General features: G+C 32.0%; 3 protein-coding genes across 10 annotated transcripts; 1 reads left to right on the plus strand and 2 right to left on the minus strand.

Moving 5' to 3' along the window:
* Positions 1 to 1320: 1320 nt before the first annotated feature.
* Positions 1321 to 9068, minus strand: LOC101203603 (poly(A) polymerase I). Of its 2 annotated transcripts, XM_004152106.3 has the most exons (14): positions 8849 to 9068; positions 8459 to 8561; positions 8200 to 8322; positions 7713 to 7810; positions 6622 to 6705; positions 6365 to 6492; positions 5586 to 5658; positions 5449 to 5494; positions 5209 to 5318; positions 5021 to 5128; positions 4850 to 4909; positions 3806 to 3867; positions 2629 to 2941; positions 1321 to 2113 (listed from the first exon to the last, which is right to left on the minus strand). In XM_004152106.3, exons 1-14 carry the CDS (start codon positions 8927 to 8929, stop codon positions 1883 to 1885), a joined length of 1620 nt encoding a protein of 539 aa, XP_004152154.1. In that variant the 5' UTR covers positions 8930 to 9068; the 3' UTR covers positions 1321 to 1882. The 2 variants fall into 2 exon arrangements, with proteins under 2 accessions (XP_004152154.1, XP_031740541.1); XM_031884681.1 differs by lacking the exon at positions 8849 to 9068 and having other exon boundaries at positions 8200 to 8390.
* A 665-nt stretch (positions 9069 to 9733) lies between these two features.
* On the plus strand, positions 9734 to 17015 carry LOC101202960 (hypothetical protein). 6 transcript variants are annotated; one of them, XR_004216021.1, is made up of 6 exons: positions 9734 to 10154; positions 10435 to 12737; positions 12855 to 13046; positions 15430 to 16095; positions 16288 to 16411; positions 16561 to 17015. XR_004216021.1 is itself a non-coding variant. In XM_031884041.1 (5 exons), the coding sequence occupies exons 3-5, from the start codon at positions 10435 to 10437 to the stop codon at positions 15971 to 15973; spliced, it is 3039 nt and encodes a 1012-aa protein (XP_031739901.1). In that variant the 5' UTR covers positions 9734 to 10154; positions 10237 to 10305; the 3' UTR covers positions 15974 to 16174. The 6 variants fall into 6 exon arrangements, 4 of the variants coding, with proteins under 4 accessions (XP_031739901.1, XP_011653016.1, XP_004152317.2 ...); XR_004216020.1 differs by having other exon boundaries at positions 16288 to 17006; XM_031884041.1 differs by lacking the exons at positions 16288 to 16411; positions 16561 to 17015 and adding an exon at positions 10237 to 10305 and having other exon boundaries at positions 15430 to 16174.
* A 380-nt stretch (positions 17016 to 17395) lies between these two features.
* On the minus strand, positions 17396 to 26404 carry LOC101223230. 2 transcript variants are annotated; one of them, XM_004152268.3, is made up of 4 exons: positions 25254 to 26403; positions 25064 to 25114; positions 24750 to 24822; positions 17396 to 17825 (listed from the first exon to the last, which is right to left on the minus strand). In XM_004152268.3, exons 1-4 carry the CDS (start codon positions 26027 to 26029, stop codon positions 17661 to 17663), a joined length of 1065 nt encoding a protein of 354 aa, XP_004152316.2. In that variant the 5' UTR covers positions 26030 to 26403; the 3' UTR covers positions 17396 to 17660. The 2 variants fall into 2 exon arrangements, with proteins under 2 accessions (XP_004152316.2, XP_031739902.1); XM_031884042.1 differs by lacking the exon at positions 17396 to 17825 and adding an exon at positions 20750 to 21071 and having other exon boundaries at positions 25254 to 26404.
* Between the last annotated feature and the right edge of the window lie 691 nt (positions 26405 to 27095).

The raw sequence follows: 27095 nt of genomic DNA on the forward strand, positions 1-27095 counted from the left end.
GGTTTGTGAATGTTAGAAAACGTAAAAAAGATTACAAACTAGGAATTAAAATTTTAGGGATTCAAGCTTACGAGCCATATACGTACAAAACAAATATAAATTTAAAACAAAATGTATACAAATTAAACAAACTAATTGACTTATTTTGAAAAGGGCAAGAATTATAATTAGTTAAACTATTGATTTGGTAATAAAGATTTTAGTTTAATTTCAATTTTGATAACTACTCTTACCTACTCATTTGACCACTTTTTCAACGTGGTTTAATTATTGGTTTAGTTCAAACTTTAAAGTTTAATCAATAAAATCACAAGTCTCATATAATATCTATCTAAAGAAAACGTACCAATATGTGTAAATTGATACACTTTATATAAGCTAAGAGTTTAAATTAAACCATTGTTGGTTACTTAATGTAATGATGATTATGATTGTATAAGTGTATGCATGTGTATATATATATTTGTGATGGAACCATAAATGCGATGAGCTTAGCTTATGTATGGAGGATTAAAGATGTTACTTTTATTTTTATTTTTTTAAAAAAATACTTTTAACTAATTATGAACAAGTTTTTTAATTTTCAATTATCAAAAGTAGTTTAGAAAAGTCTACAAATAATTATGTTTTTCTAAACAAACTTTTGCTTTCTTAAAAGAAGTTTTAGACTTACTAAAAGTCTATGTGAGAGTGTATGTAAATATATACATTTGATTTTTGTTCAAACAAAAAGAAGTAAAATAACTCAAAAATAAATAAACTAATGCCTAACCAATAAATCTTTTAATAAAATATATGAGAGGAAGAATTATAACACTTAATTTAAGATTAGATACATCAGATCTTAATAATTCATTTCATTTCATGAAATTTTTGTTTATAATAAGTTTTCATGGAACAAAGAATACTAGTATAGTGTGATTAATTACCCTACAAATTTAAGTATAATAGAGTTTTGATTATTGTTATTTTGCAAAATGTTAGGTTAATTCTATTCAAATATGTCAATTCTTTTTGTTTTAGAATTGTTTGGTGTTTTGTGTATAGTTTAATTTGAAAATTGACAAAAAGATTGTTGAAGTGGAAACTTATTTGTGGGGACACGTGGTTTCACACTTCTTTGAGTTGAACATTTGTGTTATTCACTTATATGACTTTATAACTAAATTGTATTAGATTGTTTTAGTAGCAGCCTAATTGATATTTATTCTTAATCGAAAGGTTAGAGTATGCTACAACTTACATAGATTTGCATGATTTACTAATAATGTGTTAACATCCATTGGATGAGGAAGAGAGCAATAATACGAATACAACTTATTCAACAATGCATTTTAACCATTTCTCATTGAAAAGATTAACAATAAAAGAACGATAAGAAATTAATTTAAAAATTGATTTAAGGTACGAGATCGAAAGTTCAAGGACCAAAACAGTAACCGAGCAATTCACTCAAAACTTGCTTGGATGTCAAAGGTGGAAGGGTTTTGACAAAGTGATGTTAAACTATATGAAACTGTGAGATGATGCAACTAAACACATCAACTTTATGCCACTCAGCCTCTTGCATTATTGTAATTAATTTACAGAACCTCAAGTGGGAAGTTGATTCAGATCATCAGTTCAAATAAACTGCCAATTCGTTCCACTTCCCCTCTGTGCACATTATTCCCAAACTTCAACACCATTCCCAAATGTCATTTTGAAGTTTTTGTTGAACTTTTAAGCCCTTGATATGGCCTCCACCCACTCAACCAATGGAAGATTGATAAGACATCATTCTGCCCTCCATATCGACAAGCTAAACGCTTTCCCCATCAACTTAATATCAGTCATCTATTCGTGTTGTCATATTGCACAAAGAAACATGAGTGTGATCTATTCATCTCTCATTTGGTTCAACATTATTGAACTGTCCGTTTTGGTTACGAGGGTAAACTGTGTCGAAAACAATCCTAGCAAAAACATGTCGAACCTCTGATAAGTTGCCCATAGCCAAGGAATCATGGTTAATTCTTCTACTTCTTTTCGGAACTGATCCAGTTTCGTTGCCCCTTCTAACACAGTCAAAAATTTTGCATACGCTAATTGATAAAGACTGTGAGATAAATACCTGCAGATGGAAGCAACAAAAGGATTATAACATTAAAGATGCTATGCTCTTCATAAATTCTGTGCGAATCAATTAAAATGGCTGTGCATATAGCAATTAAAGATAAATATCTTTAAGGAGTTCAAACACAAAAGCTGATCGGTTGATACGACGGAACTAATATCAATTGATAACTCACAACATCCACATTTTCAGCTCAATATTCAAGCTCCAACTATATTCAATTTCTTCTAATTACTAAACAGAAGTATGGACTATGGAGTTTCACTGATACGGTAACACACCAAAAAACTTCAATTAAGGTGTTTGAGAATGCTCCTAAGATCATTACTTTCAACCAAAGTAATTTAATTATATGCAGCTTGTTAAAAATTGCCACTTTGATGTTTGGTTTTAGACTCTTAGAACTTAAAACCACTCCAAGCATAGCTTGAAAAGCATAAAGTCTTAATTACTTGTGATCACCAGAAACCAAAACCAAATTCAAATTATTGATGAAACATTTTGAGACTCACCAGATCTGACCAAGGTGCTTGAGGATATTTGATCATAGCTCGTGAAACATACTGGCTATTGGTCATCTTCCATAACACGGAATTCACTGAGTCTGCAAGATCAATGACCTGTTCCACCAGTGAATAATCTGATTCTTTGTGATTACTTTCTACTATTTCATGAAATGACACGTGTGGCTGCGAGATATTTTGAGCTATTTCAACTGCTTCATACAAAGATCCACCACTATGGATAGCAAGGCTAAACGCTGCAACAACCACTGGATCTTGAGGCTGGTCAACCAAAGCTTTATGAAATGCTAAGAGAGCAATCCTGACATAAAGCACAAAATCTTGGAGATGATCTAGAAAACCTCATCTAACATAAAAGCTGTTGTATTTTTTATTAAATTAATCATGGCTCATCATGGATGATGGAAGGCCTAAGACGGTCCTGGTAGGGGCAGAATTTAATGGAAATGTGATTCTCGCACCAAGCTTATGGAATGAAAGAAATAGCAGACCTTTTGAAGATAAGTGTGCTTCTTTTAATTCTTTTTGGATGGTTGTGCAACACACAACCTCTTGGTGGTGTATGAATTACACCAAATTCTTTTGTAATTATGGCCTTTTCATGAATTTTAACAATTGAAAGGCTCTTATTCAGTAGTTTTTTTTTTTTTGGAAGGGGGGTGTTCTCCACCCCTCAACGTCAGATTGTTCTCTCCTGTATTTTGCTTGAATTATACACATTTGTTTCCAATAATAATAATAATAATAATAATCTTGGCCATCATGCAATAGATTTTGAAGGACCTTTTATGGATTGAGCTACATCTAACTCATATCAACTAAGAAAAAATTAACGATGTAAACTTCATTTCCATTAAACAGTAATTTAGAACTTGAGTTCCACTCTTTATCCATTATCATTGGGCTACAAGAAGAGCACTAGCCCCTAAGCCAAAAAATTGAAGTGTTAGCGTTGCTACTTTGGTTTCTCCAGAAAAACCATTTATTGCATACTCAACTACAGCTTCTACGACATTAAAATGCCAAATTAACTTGTTACCTAGATTTATAAAATAATTCAAATAACTCGACATTTCAATGACTTAACATTATATCGATGACATACAAATTAAATAAATTTCCAATAAACTAAATGTAATGATAGTATTCAAAAAATGAATTGTACCATAAGCTGCTATGGCATGGTCGATTGGGTGCCACAAATTTATCAAGGTTGGAAAACAAAATCTGCATTGCAAAGAAAGGGAATTGGTTTCATGTATATAGGTAAAAAGAAATTACCAGGAAATAAAAATCCGTGTGTTTATACAAATTACCAATACAGCAGTATCTTTCGTAACCAGGTTAGTCACTAAGCAAAGCATTGTGCCACCTTATTAGCCAATCTTAGTTTAGTAGGAAGCAAGATCAAGGAAAATGTACTTAAATTTAAAGATTCTGATAGGAAAGAGAAACCAAGCAAAACAACCTATGCATTTTACATGTTCCGGAAGGAATAAGGATGGGAATATAATAAACATTGTATGGGGAGAGGATGTAAGTCTATGGGAACAGAGATGTGGGCATCAAGCAGGAATCTTTCAATGTGTGATCTATTGCCTTTTCTTTTCTCGTAAGAAACCAAGCTTTCACTGAGACTTAATGAAATAATACAAAACAAAAGGACCACAAGCATACACGAAAGCAACCCACGCTAACGAGGCTAATAACTACTACAGAAAAAGGGGCTCCAATCGATAGTAATAAAACCTAACCGATAATTACAAAAATTATTGACAACCAATGCCCAAACAGAGGCATTAAACCTCACATCGCAAGAGACCAAACTTTTTTCTCAAGGGCTCACCACATCCCTAAACACTCCATTATTCCTAGTGATACAGTGGTAGATGTCTCGATTGCTGACTCAGATACTTGAGGATGCCATCTATTGTAAGGTTCTACCATTGTTGGGGTCAATGGTCTTTTAGAAAGTTAAAGACATGACCTAAAATATTTTTAGAGTAGGAGAATATGCAAGATTTGTGGAAGGAAAAGGACTCCCAGACCCCTCAAAAGTCTAGAGTTTGACTGTTTTCTCTCTTTTATCACTTAATTGGCATCCCTTGGAGGGTTCTATTTTTCTAAAAGAAGAAAAAATATCTGGTTATTCTCATAGACAGAAACAAGACATTGTAAATTGTAATAGTGAACAATAAGCAGCCCTAACCAGAAGCATATTTGAGCGTGCATCACGCCTCCTGAATCCTTGGGAAACAAAATATGATGCCTACAAGATAGAATAACTAATTAGGACAAGGAAAAGAGAGACAAGAGAGAAGAATTACAGCACTAAAGTTGTGTTTAACATACAAAAGAAATCATAGAACAAGAACCATACTTGGATCGGAAGAAGAATCTCGAGAAGTCCGAATCTCCACAATAATCTCAAAGAAGCCTCTGCAGACCCAAATGCTAGCATATAATTCATTTCCATAAGTAATCTCCCCTGTAACATTAAAAAATAAATTAAAAGTTGGCCCAAGGAGATGCCAAAACCACAATTAGCCTGTTTGGAATGGCAGATACCTTGTCAAGTTTTAACACAGAGCAAGATAACTCTTTTATGGAAAGTGCTATGTCTTTGGAGAAACGAAATTCTAATCGGGCTGCAAGTCTTACCCCACGTAAAATTCGAGCTGAGGAATTAGAGTTCAGTACATTAAAATTGCAAGCCACCTATGGGTAAATAAAAGAAAAATAAATGATTTTCGTGGTACTATTTCTTGATGGTACAAAAATTTTAACATGTATCAAACATTTGCTCACCACAGTCCTCAGTAAAAGATAGATTTGCAGGTTTTACAGTTCGCACCTTCATCCAGAAGTAAGGAAACAAAAATTACACATGCTCAACAACTCAATGGAAAAACTCTAGAACTGAACCTCGTACAAGAAAGGCGCACCTTGGATTTTCTTATATCCTCCATTGCCCCCAAATAATCATATACAACCTTTTTGTATGGATCATACATCAAACTGCAAGGATTTGGAAGACATGCAGTAAATGGTTACGACCAAACCACATAAACATCTGAGACGCAATAGTAAAGCAAAGTCAAGCAAAGAAAAAACATCAATGTATACCCTAAACTTTAAGAGTTGTATGAATTAAAACCGTGAACAAACGATCACATTGGTTTAAATACTCAACTTTTGTAAGTGTATCAATTTAAATCTTCCAGTTTTTGTTTGAAAATATAGTGTGAGACAAATAATTGTTTTGATTAAACTCTTAAATTGTCACTACCATTTATTAAAACTACCTTTGAAAATCGTCAATTCATCAACTTTTACATGTGTGTAAACTTCTTAGTTCTTCCACTACTAGATTAACAAAATTAAAATAGACGACTAGCATTGATGCATTGATGATTGTCAAAGATAATCCTACTTAAAGTCCAAATTAGTTCGCTAATGAAATTTTAGTGGTTAGTAGATAAAATTATAAACCTCATAACATGTTTATCCAAAAAAAATGTAATGGAGCTATAGATTGATACACTTGCCGAAGATCAAAGTTTAAATTGATACAACTATTAGTTCGTGATTTTAATTGAGACATCCCTTAAAGTTAAGAGGTATGAATTGATATTTTTCCAAAATTTAAATAAGTATTATAAAATATCAAAGTTCCGTTTTCTTATTTATAAAAGAAAATGAAGACAACAAAAAGGGATTAAACCTGTTAATGGTAAAGTCCCGTTGAGAGCAATTCTCCCATCGAATATAATCAGGCTCACTTAAGTTGGAAGGTTTGTTAATGTAATTATTAAAACCATTCCTACTTCGAGAGGTGCTAAAGCTTGAAACCTTCATAATGCACCAAAAATGAAAAACAGATATAGGCATTAATTGTCTTGAAGATAACCATTAGCAAAGAACTGCATAATGGAGCCTTTTTAGAGCAACACCAACAGATAGAACTAGAAATCAACTAACCTCTACAATAGTGCCAAGCACATTTACATGGCAAATTGGAAACCGCTTTCCAACTACTAGACACTGGGAAAAAATTCTCCGCACCTACATATGGTAATGAACTTCAGCTGAATAACACATTAACACAATAAAAAAATTATGTAAAGGATGACCAGAAATAGAATCATTTTAAAGAAACTGAGAGAAATATGATTAGGCGACTTGCAATTTGGAGGTTATTGTACAGTACCGCAACTGCTATCTATATTGTATAGTCATCAAAATAAATCAAAACGATACTTGAAAATTCACTGGCCCAAGCAAATGTTTAGGTGGATTGTACATTTTGCAAACCATGTTTTATTCTGCAAACCATGTTTTCAGTTAATTCCAAAATTTTAAGTTGTCGTAATTATAAAAAATCATTCTGCAAACCATGTTTTCAGTTCATATACATACTTTCACATTTTTTGACCTCCAAGTTAATTCTTTTGCACCTTGCCTAATCTCAAGTAATACCATATTAGGTTTTCAGAACAGCACATAAATTTTAATCCAAGGTAGGTAGTCACTAGTCAACATGGTTTGATCTGTTCCTTGACTTTTTGACAAGCCTAGGACCATTAGACCAATCCATTGTGGTAAAAATATAGTTTTCTTTTAGGAATAAGAAGATAATTTTTAAGTGTATCTTTATGAGAATTTCAAAGTTATTCAAATAGTGGAAGTTGCTCTTGAAAGAGCTCTTGGCCATAAAAACTGGCCACGTGGGGCAGATCTTATATAATTCAGTCTTTCTTTTCCTCAGTTCTCATCTCACAAAGTCGCAAGGTTTCTGTTATCAGCCAAGTTTTACCCCCTCAAAATTAAAAAATTGGAGAACATTGTAGTATATGAAAGATCAGCCAAGTTTTTCTTATAATTTAAAATAGAAGAATATTAGTAGGTTATGATTTATGAGGTCAAAATCTTCTTTCTGTTGATTATGAGAAGTACATGTTCAAAGGAAACTAAATTCTGCAGGAATCTGTCTGAATACAAAGATAGCTACATCATCGTGCCAAAAATAACAAAATTCCATGTAGAAACAATCATAAAAGTATAGATAGAACCTCTTTGAGTTGAGCTGAAGTGATGACATCAAAATCTTTAGGAATTCTCTTTAGGATAAGATCCCGAACACACCCACCAACAAGGTAGACCTCATACCCTACATGTCAGAAGTATCATAAAATAAACCGAAAAAGATCAGGTAGGTCAAAAACTAATAAAAGAAAAATTTTAGAAAAATCACAGCAGACACTAGCTGAACACCAAGAGCATCCAGGTGTATTCAATGTTGAAGATCAAGCTTAAAATTGTGCATCCTACGACTACAACTTTTGATAAAATTTCAAATTTCTGAAATAAAATTCTCAAGGTTATACTCCTATTAACCTGGCATGTGATAGTATTGATTTTTAACCAAGGAAGAACAAGACTCACAAAAGGTTGCAAACTCAGATTATGGAATAAGAAGATCATTGAAGTGTTCAAACATTGGCCACCAGATTAATGCATCACCAACACAAACCATCATTCGAGAGAAACAAACAGTACCTTGTTTCCTCAGCCCATTTAAAACCAGTCGCGTAGGCTTTGAAATCATTGAACTATCAATCCCAAGATCCTCACAACTCAATGCCTTCCATTGTGGTAGTGAGCTATCACTCTGCTTTATTTCTTCTCAATTCGGAATCAAATTCGTCGGGTTAGTATAATTTTAAAGCTTCGAGGCTCCAAGCTGATGTCTTCAATTACCAAATGAATTCAAAATTAAAAAACACACATAGATAAGAGATGGAATTATTTCGTTTACCTTTTCTACGCAATGCAAACGAAATACAATCCTTATCTTCCTCCTTGCAAAGGATTCCCGATTCAGCAACAGACTCAATGGTTACAGAGCTTCGAACTCGCGCCTATAGAGTAAAAGAGTAAGAATTCGCTGATTTTTTTTTTTATATTTAAGATACCCAAGAATAGAAACAAGAACAACACACCAACAGCAATCAAAATCAAAAAACGGAAAAGAAATGAGAACTGAGTACACGGGCTAGTGATTTTACTAAGGAGTTCAAATTCCATGGGAGAAAACCCTAATTGAATCTCCATGAATAATCTCTCAATCAATTACACATTCACGTATTCAGTAACTACCATAGCTAACATAGAGGATTTGTAAATGGAGGGAAAGCATGAAAGAGACCTTGCGAATGCAGTGGAGGAGCGGAGAGCGAGTGTACGGAATCCTTTGAGCGAGGCCTGTGGCTGAAAATGCCATAGCCATGGATGAACAAGCAAAGTTTTACCAAGACATTAGAAAAGGTAAGGAAGAAGGTTGAGTTGCGACCAGCGAATGAAGAGCTTTATTTAGGAAGGAACTTTGGGGTTTTACAAAATTGGATATTACGGAAGGCAAGGGGTTAGGGTTTAAACATCCAAATATCCCTTAATTCAAACTTACATTTCTTCATTTTAGGTCATGTGTTGGGGCCAATGAGTGGGGTGGACTTGGGTTTAGTTTTAAATAAAGTAATTTGCCTAAATATAATAAAACACACAAATATTTATAATATAACAAATTAGTAAAATTAGATGACAATTATTTTTTCCTAAATTTCATATAATTTTGTTGCATTCGTCTTGAGACAATGTACCTCTGAAATCGAATAACTAAAAATAGAAGTATTCCATTTTAGGTCATTTCGAGACAATGTATGTCCGAAATTGAATAAAATAAAACCATGATTCTTTTATCTCGATGCTACTAAGGGTTCGAGATCGAATAACTAGAAGCAAAAGTATTTATTTCGGAGGCGAAAATGTATATATGAGATCAAATAAAATAAAAACAAAATTCTTTCATTCTAAATCATCTCGTGCCACTGAGGCTTGAGATCTGGCACAGTTTTTTCACAGGTCATCTCGGACAATGTACATTCATGTCGAATAAAAGAAAAGCACAATTTTTTCATCTCCAACCATCTGGGGTGCCTTTAAGGGTTGATTTTTCTAAAAAAATAAAAACACTATAACACATTTCTTTATGAGTTAAGAAAAATGTAATTTCGAAAACGAAAACAAAAAATGTGTCAAATTTCCAATAAAATCACTAAGAACAAAGAAGCGTTGTAAAAGAAAAGGAACGGTGGCGGCGTGGCCCAACGTCCTTCTTTACTCTTCCTCTCTCCCTGTTGTGCTTCCAAGCTTCAGTCTCCTCTCGCCGGTGCATTGTACACCATCTTCTTCAACTCCGGCAACCAATCCATTCGACGTTAGAATTCTTTCTCGGCTAGTGAGTTTCAGTTTTTTAACGGCAGAATTCTTTTACGAGGACCACACGCCGATCTGCGACGGCAGCGGGAACTGTCTCGGTGAATGCGATGCGTTTCTTGGCTGACTAACGACCTTTGGCCGTGACCCACTCGTACGTCCTCAAATTTGATTACCCTTTGAGTATCCTGATTTGCTAGCAGGAAGGACTGGAGCCCTTTTTTGGTAAGATGTCACTGGTAATGTTTTGTTTAGACCACTTTCAACTCAACTGAAGTGTTTTGAAGTATTTGTTCATCTTGGAATTCTTCTGTTTTTTAGGTTTGGGTTACTTTTGGACAGACTGAATTTGTATTTATTTAAAGTCGAGCTTGGCTAAAGAACCCATTGGTTAACCCTCTTGAACCCTTTTTCGGTTTAAACTAGTGATGTTTGAAGTAATTTATCATTTGTTGATGTGTGTTTATGCATGTGATTGTTGAATAACTTAATTTCTTTCTCGTTCTTGAACTCTTTCAGATGGAAGCAGCAATGGCATTTGATCCAATTTTAGATTACTCCAAAACCCACCGAATAATCCTCCTTGTTGATCTCAACCCACTTCTCCATATCCAAAGCCCATCTTCATATCTCATTGCCATCACTTCCACTGCCAAAATTCTACTATCTTTTCTGCCATTTTCATCCTCAACTCTCTTCTCCTTCAGATTCTTCTTCTCATCTCTCTCCCCTCTCCTTTCCTCCTCCAAACTCCGCAATTTGATTCCCAGTTGCCCTCTCTCTCTCCCCTTTGACCACCCAACTGTGACTTTCGATTCTCTCTCAAATGCCATTGATTTATTGTTGAAACTTCATCAATTTCCATTGTGTGAGGCTTCTGAACTGATGGCCTCACAGGCTTCATGGCTTGCGGCGTCAATGCGTCAACTTTTGCATGACTATACTTGGAACTCTGTGATAGAAGATTTGGAATCGGCCTCTGAAAGTTTTGATTGCCTTGGTGTGAGGAAAAATTTGGTTGTTTTATTTTCACCGTTTTCTGAATTGGTTGGATGTTTGCCTGAATTTCTTGGAGTGGCTGTGGATGATGAATGCGTTAAAGATCAAGATTTGTTTAGTAGAAGATTCCATGAGTTGTTTGAAGGTGTGAATACTGCATTTTCACAGAGCGATATTCAATTTAGTTGGATTAATGTTAGCCACGAGTCTACTGAGAATAGGATGAATAACGATGAGCTGAAAGAGAAATATAGTTTTTTAAAGAGTGGTATTAGAAATTTAGGATGGGGATTTTGCTCGATGAACTCCATAGTTTTGGGATCTGCTCTTCTTCCTTTTGGGTTGATTTACCCTAAGATAGGGTTACCTTTGAGAAATCTTGACATTTATAAGTTTCAGAAGAAAGTACAAGCTCGATTGTGCCTTGAGATTTTGGATAGAAGCGAGAAGCCACTAGAATGCAAGTTTTGCAATCTTGAATTGTTTGAATGGAAGACATTGCCTGAAAACAGATGTAATGATCGTTTGCTTGTACCAGGAGGATTGAAAATGAGATCAGATGGCTATGTGCAAAGGAAAGTATCTTTGGAATTGCTTGGTGATGGTGGTGTAAAGCTAAATGTTAAGGCTGTGCAGAAGTGTAGGGAATTAGTGAGTGACAAGGTTCATTTATCTTATCCATTTCTTGTGCTTGAATCTTCAGAAACGCCGCTGAAGATCATCCAGGGAAGTAATGGAAAATTTTTTGCTGATGAGGTTTTGGAAATGATGGCACTTGAACTGGATGAGTGTAAAATGCCAAAACCTATTCCTTTTTTTGAGCTTCTAATGAGTTTTCTTTATGAGGAAGGTTATTGGGCATTAGTGTCTATTTCGAATGCCAATGGTGGTTCACATTTAGGAATCTTAAAACCTTTTATGGTTTCTTCAGCCCTTCTCTTTGTCATTGACAAGGAATTTTACCCTTTCATGTTGGACCCTAATAATGAGGACATGTGTTTGGAAGAAATGGGGACTGCAGAAGGTAACAATACTTGCAAACCTGGTGGTGATTTGAACAAATCATGCAATATGGTTGATTTTGATGCTTCTCTTTCTGTTAAGTGTTCTCAAGATGGAGATGGTAAAATGAAAGCAGTCAAGAAGTCTAGACAATCAATCCAAAACTTCACTTGGGCAGATTTTTGCAAGGTAGCATATGAACACGGGAAGATTGATCTTGAAAATGCTTACTTTGGCAGATATTGTAATAGCTCAAAGAAATTGAAATTTTTCAAAAGCTGGGTAAAACAAATTAGGAAATCCACTTTATGTGGGCTTTTGTTACCGGAGAAGTTGCAATTAAAGCAGGACAGTCTCATTAAAAAAGATGATGGATTAGTACAGTTGCAAGAAGAAAGTAAAGAACCAGCAACATCATCGGGTCAAGAAAATTCCTTGGCTAAGGCCTCTGAAACATTGGCTGAAGCAACCATTGACCACCATTTGGAGACTTGTGATGATTTTTTCAATAATCTTTCCAATAAGATCCAGCAAGGACTCGAATCCGAAGTTGTTGACTTGGGTGCTTTGGCGGAGCGACTTGTGAGTTCAGCTATATACTGGTTAAGTGAAAAGCATGAAGTGCAAGGGGGAACATCAGATGATCAACCAATTGCCAGAAAGTTTGATTCAAGTATCAGTTGCTCAGTTGCTACAAAACTAAATAAACTCTTGCTGAGGGAGCCTGAAGACTTGGCTACCAAGCCCAAGATCCATGGCCTCTCCTTTGATGAGAGTAGTCTAGGATCTGCTGGACAAACCTCAGAACACATAGTTAGAGAGTATCCTTGGATCAAATCATTTGTTTTTGCTTATTTCTAATTTTCTAATGTTTTTTTTGAGATTGATAGTCGAATCTGAATCCAATTCTTTCATGGAGTTTTCTTAACAAGCACCAGACACGAATTGCAGATCTTTTTTCGAATGGAGATATTACGGTCGCTGATTATTCTCAACATTAGTGAATCTATGAAGCAAAAGTTTGTCAAAGATATTTGTTTGCTTTTAGAGACAATTCAATGCCATTTGGAGGGAGGGTTTTTTGGAGACTGGAGCATAAAAAATTATGTTGGAAAAATCATAAAGAGCAGGTACTTGTTTTTGTAGAAAAGTATATTTATTTATTATTTTTAAAAAATAAAACTCAGAAGTATATTAGGTCAAGTACATGGCCAAACTAGGGAAATCCATCCCTAAACTGAGAGAAATTCTCTAAAGAACACAGTTCAATTTTGTAATATTGATCAAGAGCTTTTAATTTACAATCCGAATTTGGTTATTTGCAGCATTGCAAGGAAATTCCATAATTAACTAATTAATTCCAATTAAACGCTAATTAATCTAAAGTGTCAACTAAACTAAAAATTAACTGAACCATACCAATCATCTCTAATCATCCTCATCACTTTCCAATTATGGTCAATCATAAATAGATAAAATAGCTTACCATCAAGCATCCGCGTCATCCCCCCTCGATTAATGAGACCTTTCACAAAAACCTTCTTCAGAAAAATATCAATTGCACTACCAACAGAACCTCCTACCCCAAATCACCTGTAGCCCCATTTGTTCCCCTTGACCACCTTTGGCACCATACATTCTTGCTTCCATTGACTTATCGCCCACTTTTTTCGTATAGGAGAAATTTTTACGATGATTGGTACTGTATCTTGAGAGCACTTCAGCCAAATATTAGTGACTTTTGTTTCCATTGTCCTGTTCAACCAAACAAAGTCTTTTTTGAATCATGAAGACTTCTCCATCCTCAAGTTCACCCTCAAGTTTTCACGTTGGAGGAGTGAGTCATATCTTCCATCTAAAGTCCCTTCCTATGGAGGATAAAAATTATGGTACAAAACCTTTCAATAGATAAACAGAGCCTTAATCTATTACATTTAGTATTACATTGAGGTACAAAATCTTTCAAACAAAGTTATGTTTTTTAGTGTATTCATTTAGTAAGTTTAATTTACATATTATCTTAGATCTTTTTTACAAATAAAGAGTATCTTCAACGTATCCTTGTCTTAGTTTTAAGAAATTAACCTAGCATTGTGTTCTAATGTATCCATATCTCACATTCGTATCTGTGTTGTGCTTCATAGACTAGAAGCTTAAAATTCCTAATAAAGTAAAGATCTTTCTCTGGAGAAAAGGAATAGTAGGATGTTTGAAGATAAGTTTGTTTCTCTTGATTCTTTTTGGGCTTTTGTTCAGCATTACAACCTCTCGGTGGCGCACAAATCGTACCCAAGTCTTTTGTAGTTATAGCCTTCTTTTGATTATTAACAATTGGAGGGCTTTTCTTTATTAGTTTTGTGGATGAGGTTTTCTTTACTCCTGCCCTTCCGTGGTGTCTTTTTGGCTCTTTTGATGAATATATACCTTTTTCCTCATACATGCATACATACATACATACATAATATATGTATATATGTAGATCTGTATATATGTGTGTGTATATATATTTATGTATATGGACCTATAAAGCAATGGTTTGTTCTGTTCTAGATCTCTTTACAACACCCTTGTCTCTTGTAGAAATAGAGCTCACGACCACTTTATAAGCATGTTTGGAAGGTGAATTGTTGGGAAAAAGCCTCCCACGATATGAATAGACACAATATTCGAGAAATTAAAAGAAAACAACTAAACTAGGAAACAAAATAATTTACATGGAAACCCTAAACCCAAAGAACCTCGATTCACTAATGTGAAAAATTGTTACAATCACACAAAATTCTCCTCTGGATTACAATTACAAAAACACTCCCTTAATTCTTTTCACTACTATTGAGTGATATAATATTAAATTTACCTTCACCAATAAGCTTAAGCTTTTGAGTCAATTGGTGATTTAAGATGATATTAGACCCGCTGGTCTTTGGAGGTGTCATGTTTAAACCCTTGAATTGTTGTTTCATACCCAATTAAAATTGATTTATACTTGTTGGCCTTTCACATATTTCAAGTCCACACGTAAGAGGGAATGTGGGTGATATATTATTAAATTTACCTTAACCCATAAGCTTAAGCTCTTGGGTTGATTGGTGATTTAAGAACTACCAAGTTAAAAGTGACTGAATGTTCAAGGAACAAGGTCACATATTTTGATTTGACAAATCAACAAAATTCAGCTTATGACTACCCTGCATGAAAATTTATAAATGAATGTTTGGGTGGTTAGTGTTTGTTATGATCATCAACATGTTTGCACTGGAACGTGGCTTTAGCGCTTGTTATAAACACCGGCATATGCTATATTTACTCTCGAGAATGACTTTATTTGATTCTTTAATGTTAGGTTCCTTATACCTCTACAAAATGATTGCACCACCTGTATGTATATGCATCAGGGTTGTTCATGGATCTCTGGGATCGGATCAGATGATTTGTTTCAAATTCAATTTTTTATTTTTGATGGATGGACATTTTCATTAAACTCACTTTACCTATTTTTGCTTAAAATTTCAGGTACGGCCAAAGTCTTGGAGAGGTTGTGCATAGGATCTATGAAAAAATGGATTTGTTATTGTTTGTTGATGAGAATAAATCTACCAATCACCCTCTCTTCAGTGAGGATAGCAATAATTCTTGGAGAGGCAACTTACTTAGTGATGAAGTTGGTGACAACTATAGCTCCAACGATCCAGTTTCTGTAGAAAACAAAGCCCATCAAAATGACAATGAAAAATTTCCAGGGCTCAATAATGTCTACACTAGCAAACTGATCAAAGCTCAAGAAATGAGAGAAAGGGCCAGAAGATTTGGATCTTTCACGAGTTGGGCACCAGATTTGCACCGAGTTTGGGCGCCAAAACAAACGAAGGCAAGGAAACCTAGGACGAATCATCTTAAAACAGCATCAAAGAGGAAGTACTCAAATAGGGAAAGCAATGACCTGGTTTGTGAGACCCCAGAAAAAAGTCAGTCATTCCAAAGAGAGAACCGAGATGGTGATGGAAATCAGTCATGTCGTTCTGTTTCCAAGGCGTTGTTTACTGACATAGATTCATAGCTTTCAACAATAATCAGTTCATCTGTAGATTTACTTGTAACTCTCCTCTTGTAAATAGTAAATAGTGAAGTTCAACCAACCAACTTTGACGAAGCCGTGTATTTGCTTGGACTCTTTACTTGGTGTGAATTGAATACTCTGTTACTCTAACAGTTTTTTCTTTCTATTTCGTCCAATTGGAAAAAGTCTCTTTCAAATTGAGTCTCTCTCTCTCTCTCTCTCAATCGTTTCGATAGGCCATACTTCCACTTTTACTATATGGGTTGTCTCATCTAAACACGGCTAATTTTCTTGTGTTTTGTTTTGTTCTCTAGATCCAACTGGTTACAATGGAGCAAAACAGGGAAGAAGAGTTAAAGACGTTTAAGAGCTTGGGAACATGTGAGCAATTGGTGGAGGCATGCTGGAGTTCAGACTGGAAACCTCATGGCGCAGAAGGTTCTTTCTACAGCTTGTACATTTACTTAATTCATTTCTTCCATTCAACTATTCTTTTTATTCAACCAGTGGCAAAGATAAATTTTGTTCTCATTGCTTTTAATATTGGTGTTGAATGAAAATTACACATCTTTCTGTATAAATATTAGGTAAGGTTTCAAGATGCACTCTGGCACTCATTTATGAAAAGGCACAAACATTGAAGCATTCCCATTACTTTGACGTTTGTGTCTTTTAGCTACCGTGAATATATTCAAGTTGACACATGCACTCGCCTTGACAAGAAATGTCAAAAGAAAGTTGAATGAAGAGGAAGAATAGATGAAAAAGAATGGTTGGAAGAGAAAAAAGAATGGTTTGGCCTATTGTGAGTCTTGGTCATTGAACTTTCAATTTTGTTATAGGTATGCAATTTCGTTTTATTTTTGCAACAGATTCAGGCGAATATGATTTTCTAATTTGAAACACAGAAATCAACAATGACCATTTCTTGTACCGAAGGTGTGTAGTGTGAAATGTGTAAGATCTCAAGGTCTTCGTTTCCCTTAGTTTCATCAAATTTGCATAACATAGTCCCTTGTGGGATTTGACCCAATTGATTCAATAATTACTATAGACCAACACATATTTGTCTAATTCCAGAAGATTTTCCATTTTATATATCGAATATTTATGCAAAACACTACCAAAGTGAGTATAGCAAATTTGACATTCGAAAGTAATATTAACCACAGGTATGATACCGTTGTACTAATAAAAGACCTATGCTATGCAAGATTTTAGATATATGAAGTTTGTGCATAAATTAATTCTATCTTGAGATTATTGAATTAATATATGAGATAAACTTCCTTCCTAGAAGTCGAAGGTACATATATACGATCTTCATCTTGTGATTAGTGAACTAATTAAACAAACAATACTCAACATAATCAAAAAAATCCTCTCAAAACATAAAATTAGCTAAACCTACACACATATATATAAGTTCACAAACTCAAAATATAAACCCCTAAATCATTCTGTCAAAATTTCATAATTTTTCAACAAACGTTTAATTATATAACTCAACAAAAAAAACAAGATCTAGAAGATAAAATGAGAAAGAAAGTTGAAATGATATGGCAAATTAATTAAGGGAGTATATATAGCACAAAAAAAAAAACTTTAAAAAAGAAAAAAAGAGAAATCATATGGGACAATAATTAAATAAAAAAATAATAAATTAGAAGCCATATTTAATTTAGAATTAATTCTTCCTTCCATAGTGAAGAAGCATTAAGTGATTTGTGGTTGAAGATTGAGGAAGCAAAGTGAAGAGTGAGTTTGATGAAGTATTATTCCAAATCCTATCTCTTACATCTTGCATTGTCCAAAATGGAACAAGTTCTTGCCCTCTACATCTTATCTCTATCTGCATTTCAAAACCAAAAACAACATCATATATACTTTTCATCATTTACTCATCAAAATACTAAAAAACGAGCCAAGAATTAGTAGACACACTTGAATATTAAACATGTAAGTGAATGAATATAATATAATGCATGCCCCAACTTATATGTATATATCATTGACAATGAAGTATTGTTGATATATGAAATGCTGTTAACAATATCAAAATTAGATTATCTATGTCAAATTTCTTAAGGCATTAAATATTATGTTTTTAAAAGATTATAAAACTCTATATTCTAACATTCATTTATATGGTTGAAGTTTTTTTCTTTTTTTTTTTTTTTCCTTCTGTAGAGAGATAAAAGAGAATAATTTTTATGATTTATTTTCTCCCACTAATGAAATAATATTCCTAAAAAATTCCCAAACAAGTGGAGGTTTTTTTAAAGGGAAAATTTGCTTCCAAATATTGAAGTCATGTTTTATTATTTTGCTCTAATAATTACATCTTTTTCCATTTTTTTATACACCTCATAATCTCTCTCTCTCTCTCACCTCATAATCTCTCTTTAATGAAAGAATGCTCCTAAAAAGGAAAAAGAAAAGATAAAGAAAAACAATATTAGGGTTCATAATCTCTCTTGTGGGAGAGATTAATTGGAAATTCATCTTTTTTTTTTCTATCTAAATATTACTAAATCTTATAAACAAAACACAAACAGTAATTCCAAATTACTTTTTTGAAAAATTATAAACAATTGAACCAAATTTAGATTGACGAGAGGATATATAAATTTTAGGAATAGTTGTTCTAAAGCATAATATTTTCCTAAACAATCGAAATATATTAGTTGATTAGAATACCTCTTCTCATAATCTTAAACATTCACGTTAGATTCATTGTTTGAAATTAATCTCTCTAAAATCACACTCTAATATACTTAATAAGTATAGTGTTTGAATCAAAAAATTGGAGTTGGAGTTTGTAGCTCTACTCGTATTAGGTTAAAAAACAAGAGGTTTGTAAACCTACAACAAAAAAAAAACGTCAATTTTATGTTCTATCAACTTTACCTCGAACACTTTTTAAAAAATCCATGCTGGAGATGACCTTTGGTAAGATGGATCCAAAAGATTAAAAAAGAAAAACACCTTTAAGCCACATCTAAACCATTTATTTGATTATCTAAATTTTCATATCCTTCTATTAGGGATAGGTGTGTATCCATCCCTATATGAGTGAAGTCAACTTTGATCCACTAGTAAATAAAACAAAATACATCAAACAATGAAAAGAATCATTATGCCTAGGAATCAACATCATATAAATTAAAGCAAATCATATTTTAAAAAAAAGTGCCACTTCTCTTAAATTAAACCTCGTTCAAAACTCACTCATGCTACTTTCTTTAAATCAATATTAAACAAACACTAGCCAAGTAAATAAATTTCATAATCTCCCTCCATTTAAAACTATAATTTTAAATGAAGGTCAAACGATGAAGAAAAAAAATACGACTCAAATTTAAGTGAAAAATATGATTATGTTTATAAAAAAATATCAATATATTTATCACTACTTCTTTATATAAACTATAGATTATACGGATTATACGGTGAAATCATGATTTTTTTTTCATTACTACATTCACTGATGCAAAACTGCTAGTCACGTTGTACTGTTGAGATATAATAAGAAAAAGAAAATTGTAAGTAGTAGTGGGAAAGATACAATATATTGAAAGGATAGGATAGGGTGGCCAATATCTTCCACTATGATGTCAAAGAAACCAAAGGGAAAAAAGTTAATTAAATTATTATTGGGTCCCAAACAAGACTTTGCTCCTAAGCCAAATCTCATCATACCAATCACACCCTAAACATATATTATTATAATTCTAACTAAATGATCAACCTAAACTAAAACTAACCAAACCCCATAATGAACGGCGATAAATAAGATTAAGGGGAAGAAAGAAACCTTATGATAAGTAAAAAGATATAAATTTTTCATGCACTTCTCCCCCACGTTACATGAATGGAAGCCCTATTTTATTAAGGTCAACATACTTTGTTTATTTTTATTATATAGTTTTAATTAACAACCTAGCCGCCCTATATATATATATATATGTTCTATAGTTTCATAATATTTATTTTTACAATTTTTAATTTTCATTCTCTCTCTCTCTCTCTCTATCCAATCATTGTCAAAGGCTCTTATCTGTCCTTTCATGCTTAAGTTTTTGCTCTTTTTCAACCAATTGAAATGATTCTGCTCTACACATTATCCTTTCATCTTCATGCACAACTATTTGATTACTTTTTTTTTTTTTGTTTATTTATTTCAAGTAAAAATTGAAGGAAAAAAAAAAAAGAAAAAAAGTTTGGGTTTTAACAAAGATTCTTACTTTCTAGTAATGTTTTCTTTTTCTTTATTTTGGTCAAAATTTTTATGTTTGAAATTCTAATATCTATATTTTCTCATTTTAAACGATTAAATTTTCACGCAATACTTGCCTTTTGTCTTTAGTGTTAATATCTTTCATCAAACTTTAAATTTAAACATAATTTTTTAAAGTTAATTAATAAACATTAAAACTAAGGTTGAAAGGAATATTTAGTAAAAAATCGAAATTAACCTAAAGGCCAAATGAAATGGAAACAATATGTAAGGGTAAATTTTTAACATTTTGGAAACCATAAGGGCTAAAGTAAGATCAACTTTAAAACCTAAACCTAAATGTGTAACATTTTAATATTTAGAGATAAGAAAGATATATTATTTTCAAAATTAGATAAAGAAAAAGATATTTTTTAAAAAAATAATTATAAATCTAAACTTATGTAAAACTCCATTCTAAATTTATTTGAAAAGGTAGCCACTCTACAGGTGTAAAACCAAAAGGAAAGGCTAATAACTTTAGTCCTTAACACAAATTTCCAAAAACACACTAATATTTTGTCTCTATATCATAAATAAGATTATGAATCCATACACTTATGGGATCTAAATAATAAAAAAGATTGTTACATATAGTCTGGTTAACCTAGTTGTAACATTATAATGCCTCTACTAACCCTATATCTTACAATCTTCTTGAACTTGAAAAAGAAAAAGAAGATTGAAATATGTTGGAATATGTGTGTGGTTGGTGGTATGGTCATGTAAACATCAAAAGTGCACCACTTAAAAGAAAAGAAAAGGGGGGGTTTTGATGAGACATTTGAAGTGCAATCAAATATGGCCCTACCCTCCAACCTAATGTGATCATTTTTAAGAAAAGAAACACAAAAATTAAATCAATTAGAGAAAAAGAAAAAACCTCTAACAATTCCATGGCTGACTTAAATCACTCGAAAGCATGACGAATACAAATTCCATAGTTCTTAATATCTAAAAACCTTCATTTTTTCGGGTCCACGTGTCGCTTTCTCGATTTAACACATCATTTTTTTTCATAATATACAATCATTTATTTCCATTGTATGTTAGTGGGCCTTCAAAAGAGTGCATGCTAAGCTAATTCTACCTTTTTTTCCATTCATACACATAAACACAAAAGCATCCAAGTCAATATGAAACTCTATGCACCACAAAGATATATATATTATTGCACTTTAGAAGAAAAGCAGAAGAAAAGAGAGAAAATATATGAATGCATACACAACAGATAAAAGAAAGTATAATAATTAATATTTGATCAAAATAGATACAATAATAGCATGCATTTTTGTTTTTGTGTGTTCAATATCATCTCCCATGTATTAATAATATATGAAAGTTATTGTATATAATAAGCTTATTGCATTGTATGAAATGCACTAAATGAAGTAATAATTATAATAATTTTAGGTGTTTAGAAGTAATTAAAGTTGAACTCTAATTTGCTTTTTTAATAGGGTTTAACTAATAATAATTTATCTCAACTATAATTTAATTAATTATAGTTGAAATAAGGTTTAACCAATATTTTAATTAAATGCTAATTGTCTCTAGCATTTTCTTATTTGTTTTATCGAACTACATTTATTAATATTAAAACAAAAAAATTCATTACTATAAAGTTAAACTCTAGTTATTAATCATTATTCTTATAATCATACTTTGCAAGATAAGGGGTTAAATTTATATGTACTTTATCGTAAAGAGTTTTCTTAATATGGTAAGAGTTGTTTAATTAATGCATGCTATCCAATATTTATACTCTTTATTAAAATTAAGTAAGTTGAAAAATAAATTAGGTAATTTCATTCTTACGAACTCTATCTCAAATGAGTAAAATCTTAATTTGCAGCTACATTATCGTAATTATTATTGATAATGATTGATCAACTAATAATTAAAATTCAAATACTTATGGTAAGATCTTGATCAACAAAAAAAGATAAAAGATGATGAGATATGTTAAGAAGGTATATATCTAATATAGATGTTCGTGTGTATGTCCATCCATCATATTCTTTTTAAAAGAAAATTTAAATATATTTTGTCTTTCACATGCATTCAAAATATTTTATGTTCTTAAAAAATTGACCTTGATTTTTTTTTTTAACACAAAGACACAAATAAAAAAAAGACCATGGTTTATAAATATTTAAAAAATGTATGTTTATGAATATTTTATTCTATGTTTAAATCAATACTAAAATTTTAACTTTTACTTAAAACAGAAAAGTAAGTATGAATTTTCGTTTAAAATATATATATATATATATTTTTGCATGATCATAACTTAACTTTGAATGGATATGAACTCATGTTATCAACCTCAAGATTTAACATTCAATTCTTCATTTGGATATATATTTTATGTGATCTTTGTTTTCTAAATAATTATTAGTTCGAAGAACCATTGATATTACATAATTAAGTGTGAGCTCAAAAGGCATAATAATGATAAATGTTACAAATGCTTTTTATCAAATTACATATCCATATTATTACTATGAATAATTTTGCTTATTAATTCATCCATGTTAACCAACACTTTTTATAATGCAAAGTAATAATGATAGTTTTTTTTTTTTCTTTATAGAGGGATGGAGGGTGGGGGTAAAAACATGTGTTAGCAATCATAGTCTATAAAATTTTTATATGTACTTTAAACTTTCATTTATTAAATAATGCTACATGTGTATGTATAGACATCATCTAGTTTTTTTTTTTTTTTCTCCATATATTTGTTCTTTAAAAAGTTTGTATCTAACACAAATTTGAAGATTTTATTTTAACAAAATGGTTAACCTAATGATGTACCTTATATATATGTTTTTTTTTAATTATTCAAGAATCCATAGTATAAATAGAAATAAAGATTAATATTACAAAAAATATGTAAGGTCATCTACATGTGACATATGACAAGCTACCAACTTATGAAGTTCCCTTATTATTTATTTATTTGTTTTTGTTTTTTTAGGGCACAATTATGACATTTGGCCATGTGATCTTCCTTAAGTCATCTAGAATACCTTATAAATATATTCTAAAAAAAAAATAGGGGTCTATTCTTTCTTTTTTAAATAATAATAATAATAGAACTTAGTTTCAAATTTTATTTGGATTTTTATATTTGATCAAGATTTAAGAATTTTCTTTTTGAAAAGTTGGAACTAAAAGAAGAAACTTTTGGCAAAGAAACATCATTTTCCAAAATTGACAAAAATGAAAGAAAAAAAAACTTTATGAAATATTAGGATGGCCATATATATAATTAGTTTGAGCTTCAAAATTTTTAATAATTTCATGCAATATTAAAACAAGTGAGAGTCAAGCATTATATACAAAAGAGTTTATATGTTTTTTTTCTTTATTTCATAAATATTAATGATATGTTAAACACATTAGTCTTCTAGTCCAAGAAATGCTAACAAAAAAGAAAAAGAAACCATAAAAGAAATTAACATTAAAAGAGACAAGCTAGCTAGCATTCTTAAATCTAAAGATTTGTTAATATTTAATTCTCTCTTTTGTTTCTTTCTTTGTTTTTTTAAGTATAATTCTTTTTGTTCTATAGAGATGCAAGTTTTTGTCTAAATTATTTAAGAATTAATAAACATTTCCTTCTGCCTGTGATATTCCTCCATTAATATTCATTTAATTAACTTTAAGGTTTTCTAATATAGAAAATAGGTTGTAAGGTGTTGTTTTCTTTACACATTTTAATTGTTTAATTACTAAAAGACTTTCATTTGAATCCATTACTGAATATGGATATATACAATAAAACACACTAAAGTCTCCCTCACCCCAAGATAAAACTTCCTCTTAAACTAACCCTAATTAACCCTAAACATACTACCAAATAGTTCAACAACACATAATACACGAAGATCAAGAGATTACATACTCCAATCTCGATTAAAAAAAATACGTAATCCTAAGTATACTTAAATTTACCAACTTTACTAAACAATAAAGTTAGAAAATTATCTATATATATGATTTGCAAATATTGCAAATCATAGACCATAGACTGTAGAACATGCAAAACCAAGCTTGTATAATTTTCTATTTATCTAATTATTATAATAAATAACTAACCACTTTAATTAACTACTAAAAAGCTAGTTTTTGTACACAACACATATATAAATATTATATGGTATAAAAGAAAGAAAGAAAAAGGTTTCTATTAACTAATTAATTAACCTCCCTAGAAGCCTCCCTAGAAGCTATAGAAGATATAGAACAGCCTAAATGAAGCCCTATTTTAGTTTTGATGTTTCCATCAAGTTAGTAACACCAAACCATAAATCCAAATAATACCTTTAAATGCAAAATATCATATTAACTACAAAGCAATTAATTAATGGTAATTAATCAATCATATTCCACCATAATTAAAATCTAATGAATAAAAGCCTAAAATGTTCATAGGGTAGTAAATGAAATTAATTAAACCAAAAAAAAAAGGGTTTAATTGTATATAAATACCTCTGATTCGCTATCCAGATGAAGCTTATTAACCAAGTACTTCATTACCAAACTAACTGTCATCTTTTCATCCCTATTCATTTCGAAAGAAAAAACAAAAAAAAAGATGATTGATCCAAAAAGTTTTAGTATTCTTTTATGGTTTCAACTTTAAAAGTTCAATCAAAATTAGGGGGAAAAGAGAAAGAAAAAGGGAAGAAGAAGAGAGTGAGATATTAAAGTCAAAGGCAAATAAATAAATAAGTAAAAAATAAAAAATAAAAAAGGAGAAATTTAATTAGGTTAATTAGAGAGAGAGAGAGAGAAAATCTCACTTGATTCTCAGATAGTTTTTTGATATTTGAGGCAAAAATGGCTCTTTTCCTCTGCATTAACAAAACCAAAATCAAAATTTTAGAGAATAATTTGATTATGAAATGTAATAATTAATATAAGAAATTAAAGAAGAAGAATATATATATATAAATACATCTTTTTTAAAATTTTAATTTTTTCTACACTTACTGATTTTCTAAGGCTTTTAATGTAAACCATATACCAGAATGGGGCCGGCGGGGAGGATTTATGATTCTGACGTCCGAACTCGGCCCGGCCGTTGCCGTGGCCATGTCGACCCCAAGACTCTGGAATTGGATTAATGGCCTTCCCAAGTAAGAACTCCGACGGCCGCTCATCGGTAGAGAATAAGAAGATGACACGGCCGATGTCGACGGGGAGGAAGAAGAAGGAACACCGGTGCCGATACCGGTCACCGGCCTAAATGCCCAATTAATCTCTTGCTGTACAAAGTTGGAAGAACTAGAAGTTCCAAAAAACAAAGGCAACCCTATTCCTGTCTCCGCCCCAGTCTCCGTTTTCGACGTCGTAGTAGTCTCAGGGCTCGAGAAATCCGAAACCCATCTAGAATAATTCATAGAGATATCTCGTCCGCTACCAGGTAATAGATCTAGCTCCACTAAACCCGAGCTTCTCTCGGATGTCATCGACTCTCGTTGATCGCGTTTTAGTCCGGTAACGTTGCCACCGCTGCCGCTGCCACCAATACTTAATTGAAGCCAACCATCATCTCTATTAGAAGGGGCTTGATCATGATTAAGACTATTAGTAGTGGAATCACCTTCCGCCATGGGAGGATCAGGAGAAATTAGATAAGGATTATCAGACCCTAAATAATAATAATAATAATATTGATTACAAAGTGGAGCACCACCATTCATGAGATGGTCGGCGCCGCCGTGATGGTGTTTGGAGAAGTGGTTTAGGGCAGCAACCATTGTCATATCGGAGAACCCGGGAATGGAACGGGTGGGACCGTGGTTGAAGGAGTAGTATGGTTGATCAGGGGGAGGTGTTTAAAGTGAGAGAGGAGAGCCATGGAACAGGATAATGAATAAGATTATTGAAGGAATTAAGAGAAGAAAAATGGTTAGTTTGAGAAGCCATGGAAGAGGAGATCAAAGGGTTTGTTTGAGAGGAGAAAAAAAGAGAGACCCATTAAGAGAAAAAAGATGATGAGGGTTTTTGTTTGTGGAGTTTGTGTGAATATAATCATGTCTATGGGGATTGGGAAGGAAGGTATAAAATTAAATAATAATCACACCTACAAATTATTCTTCCTAATTTTATTATTATCAATTATTCTCTCTCTCTCTCTATGATGATAGAGAAGCAGAAAAAGAAAAAGAAAGAGATTGGTCAGTTGGTGTGGTGTGTGTGTGTATATAATTTATAGGTTGAAAAAGATATATAGTTTCCTACTTTGGCACTTCCAACTTTTTGTTGTTTGTGAGAATGTATTGTTTTCTTTTTCTTTAAAAATGTATTTACTTTCTCTATTTTTTAAAAAAATATATAAATTATAACTATGTTATTATAATTTGCTTACTACTTTTACTCTCGACTATAAATTAAAAGAAAAATTAAGTGATACGTTCACAAAATAATAGACGATGAAGGTTTTGTAGTTAAGAGTGTGAGTTGTAATAGTTAGAAATTTGACTCAAATATTGAGTAGGTTAAAAGCAAGTTGAAGATCCAATCAGTCTTCAAACAATTTTGTCTATAATTTTTTTTAAAAAATTGAGATGGAAGAGATATTGAAACATTTGTTCTCTTGTTTTTTAGTTTACTTTGAGTACTGAACTTATTTGAATTTAGTATTCGATTATTCATTATTCTCAATGAAATGTACGTCGATATTTTTTATAAAACAAAGTAAATTGTTATAACCATAAGCGGAATATATATTTTGTAAATATTTCTCAAAGATACTAGTTTTATACTTCACAGTTATATTATTGATGTAATATATATTCAAAAAGTTAAAAGTCAACCAAAACGGCTCGT

This window comes from Cucumis sativus, chromosome 4 (assembly GCF_000004075.3).
Source record: "Cucumis sativus cultivar 9930 chromosome 4, Cucumber_9930_V3, whole genome shotgun sequence".
In the NCBI taxonomy this organism is placed as follows: Eukaryota; Viridiplantae; Streptophyta; class Magnoliopsida; order Cucurbitales; family Cucurbitaceae; genus Cucumis; species Cucumis sativus.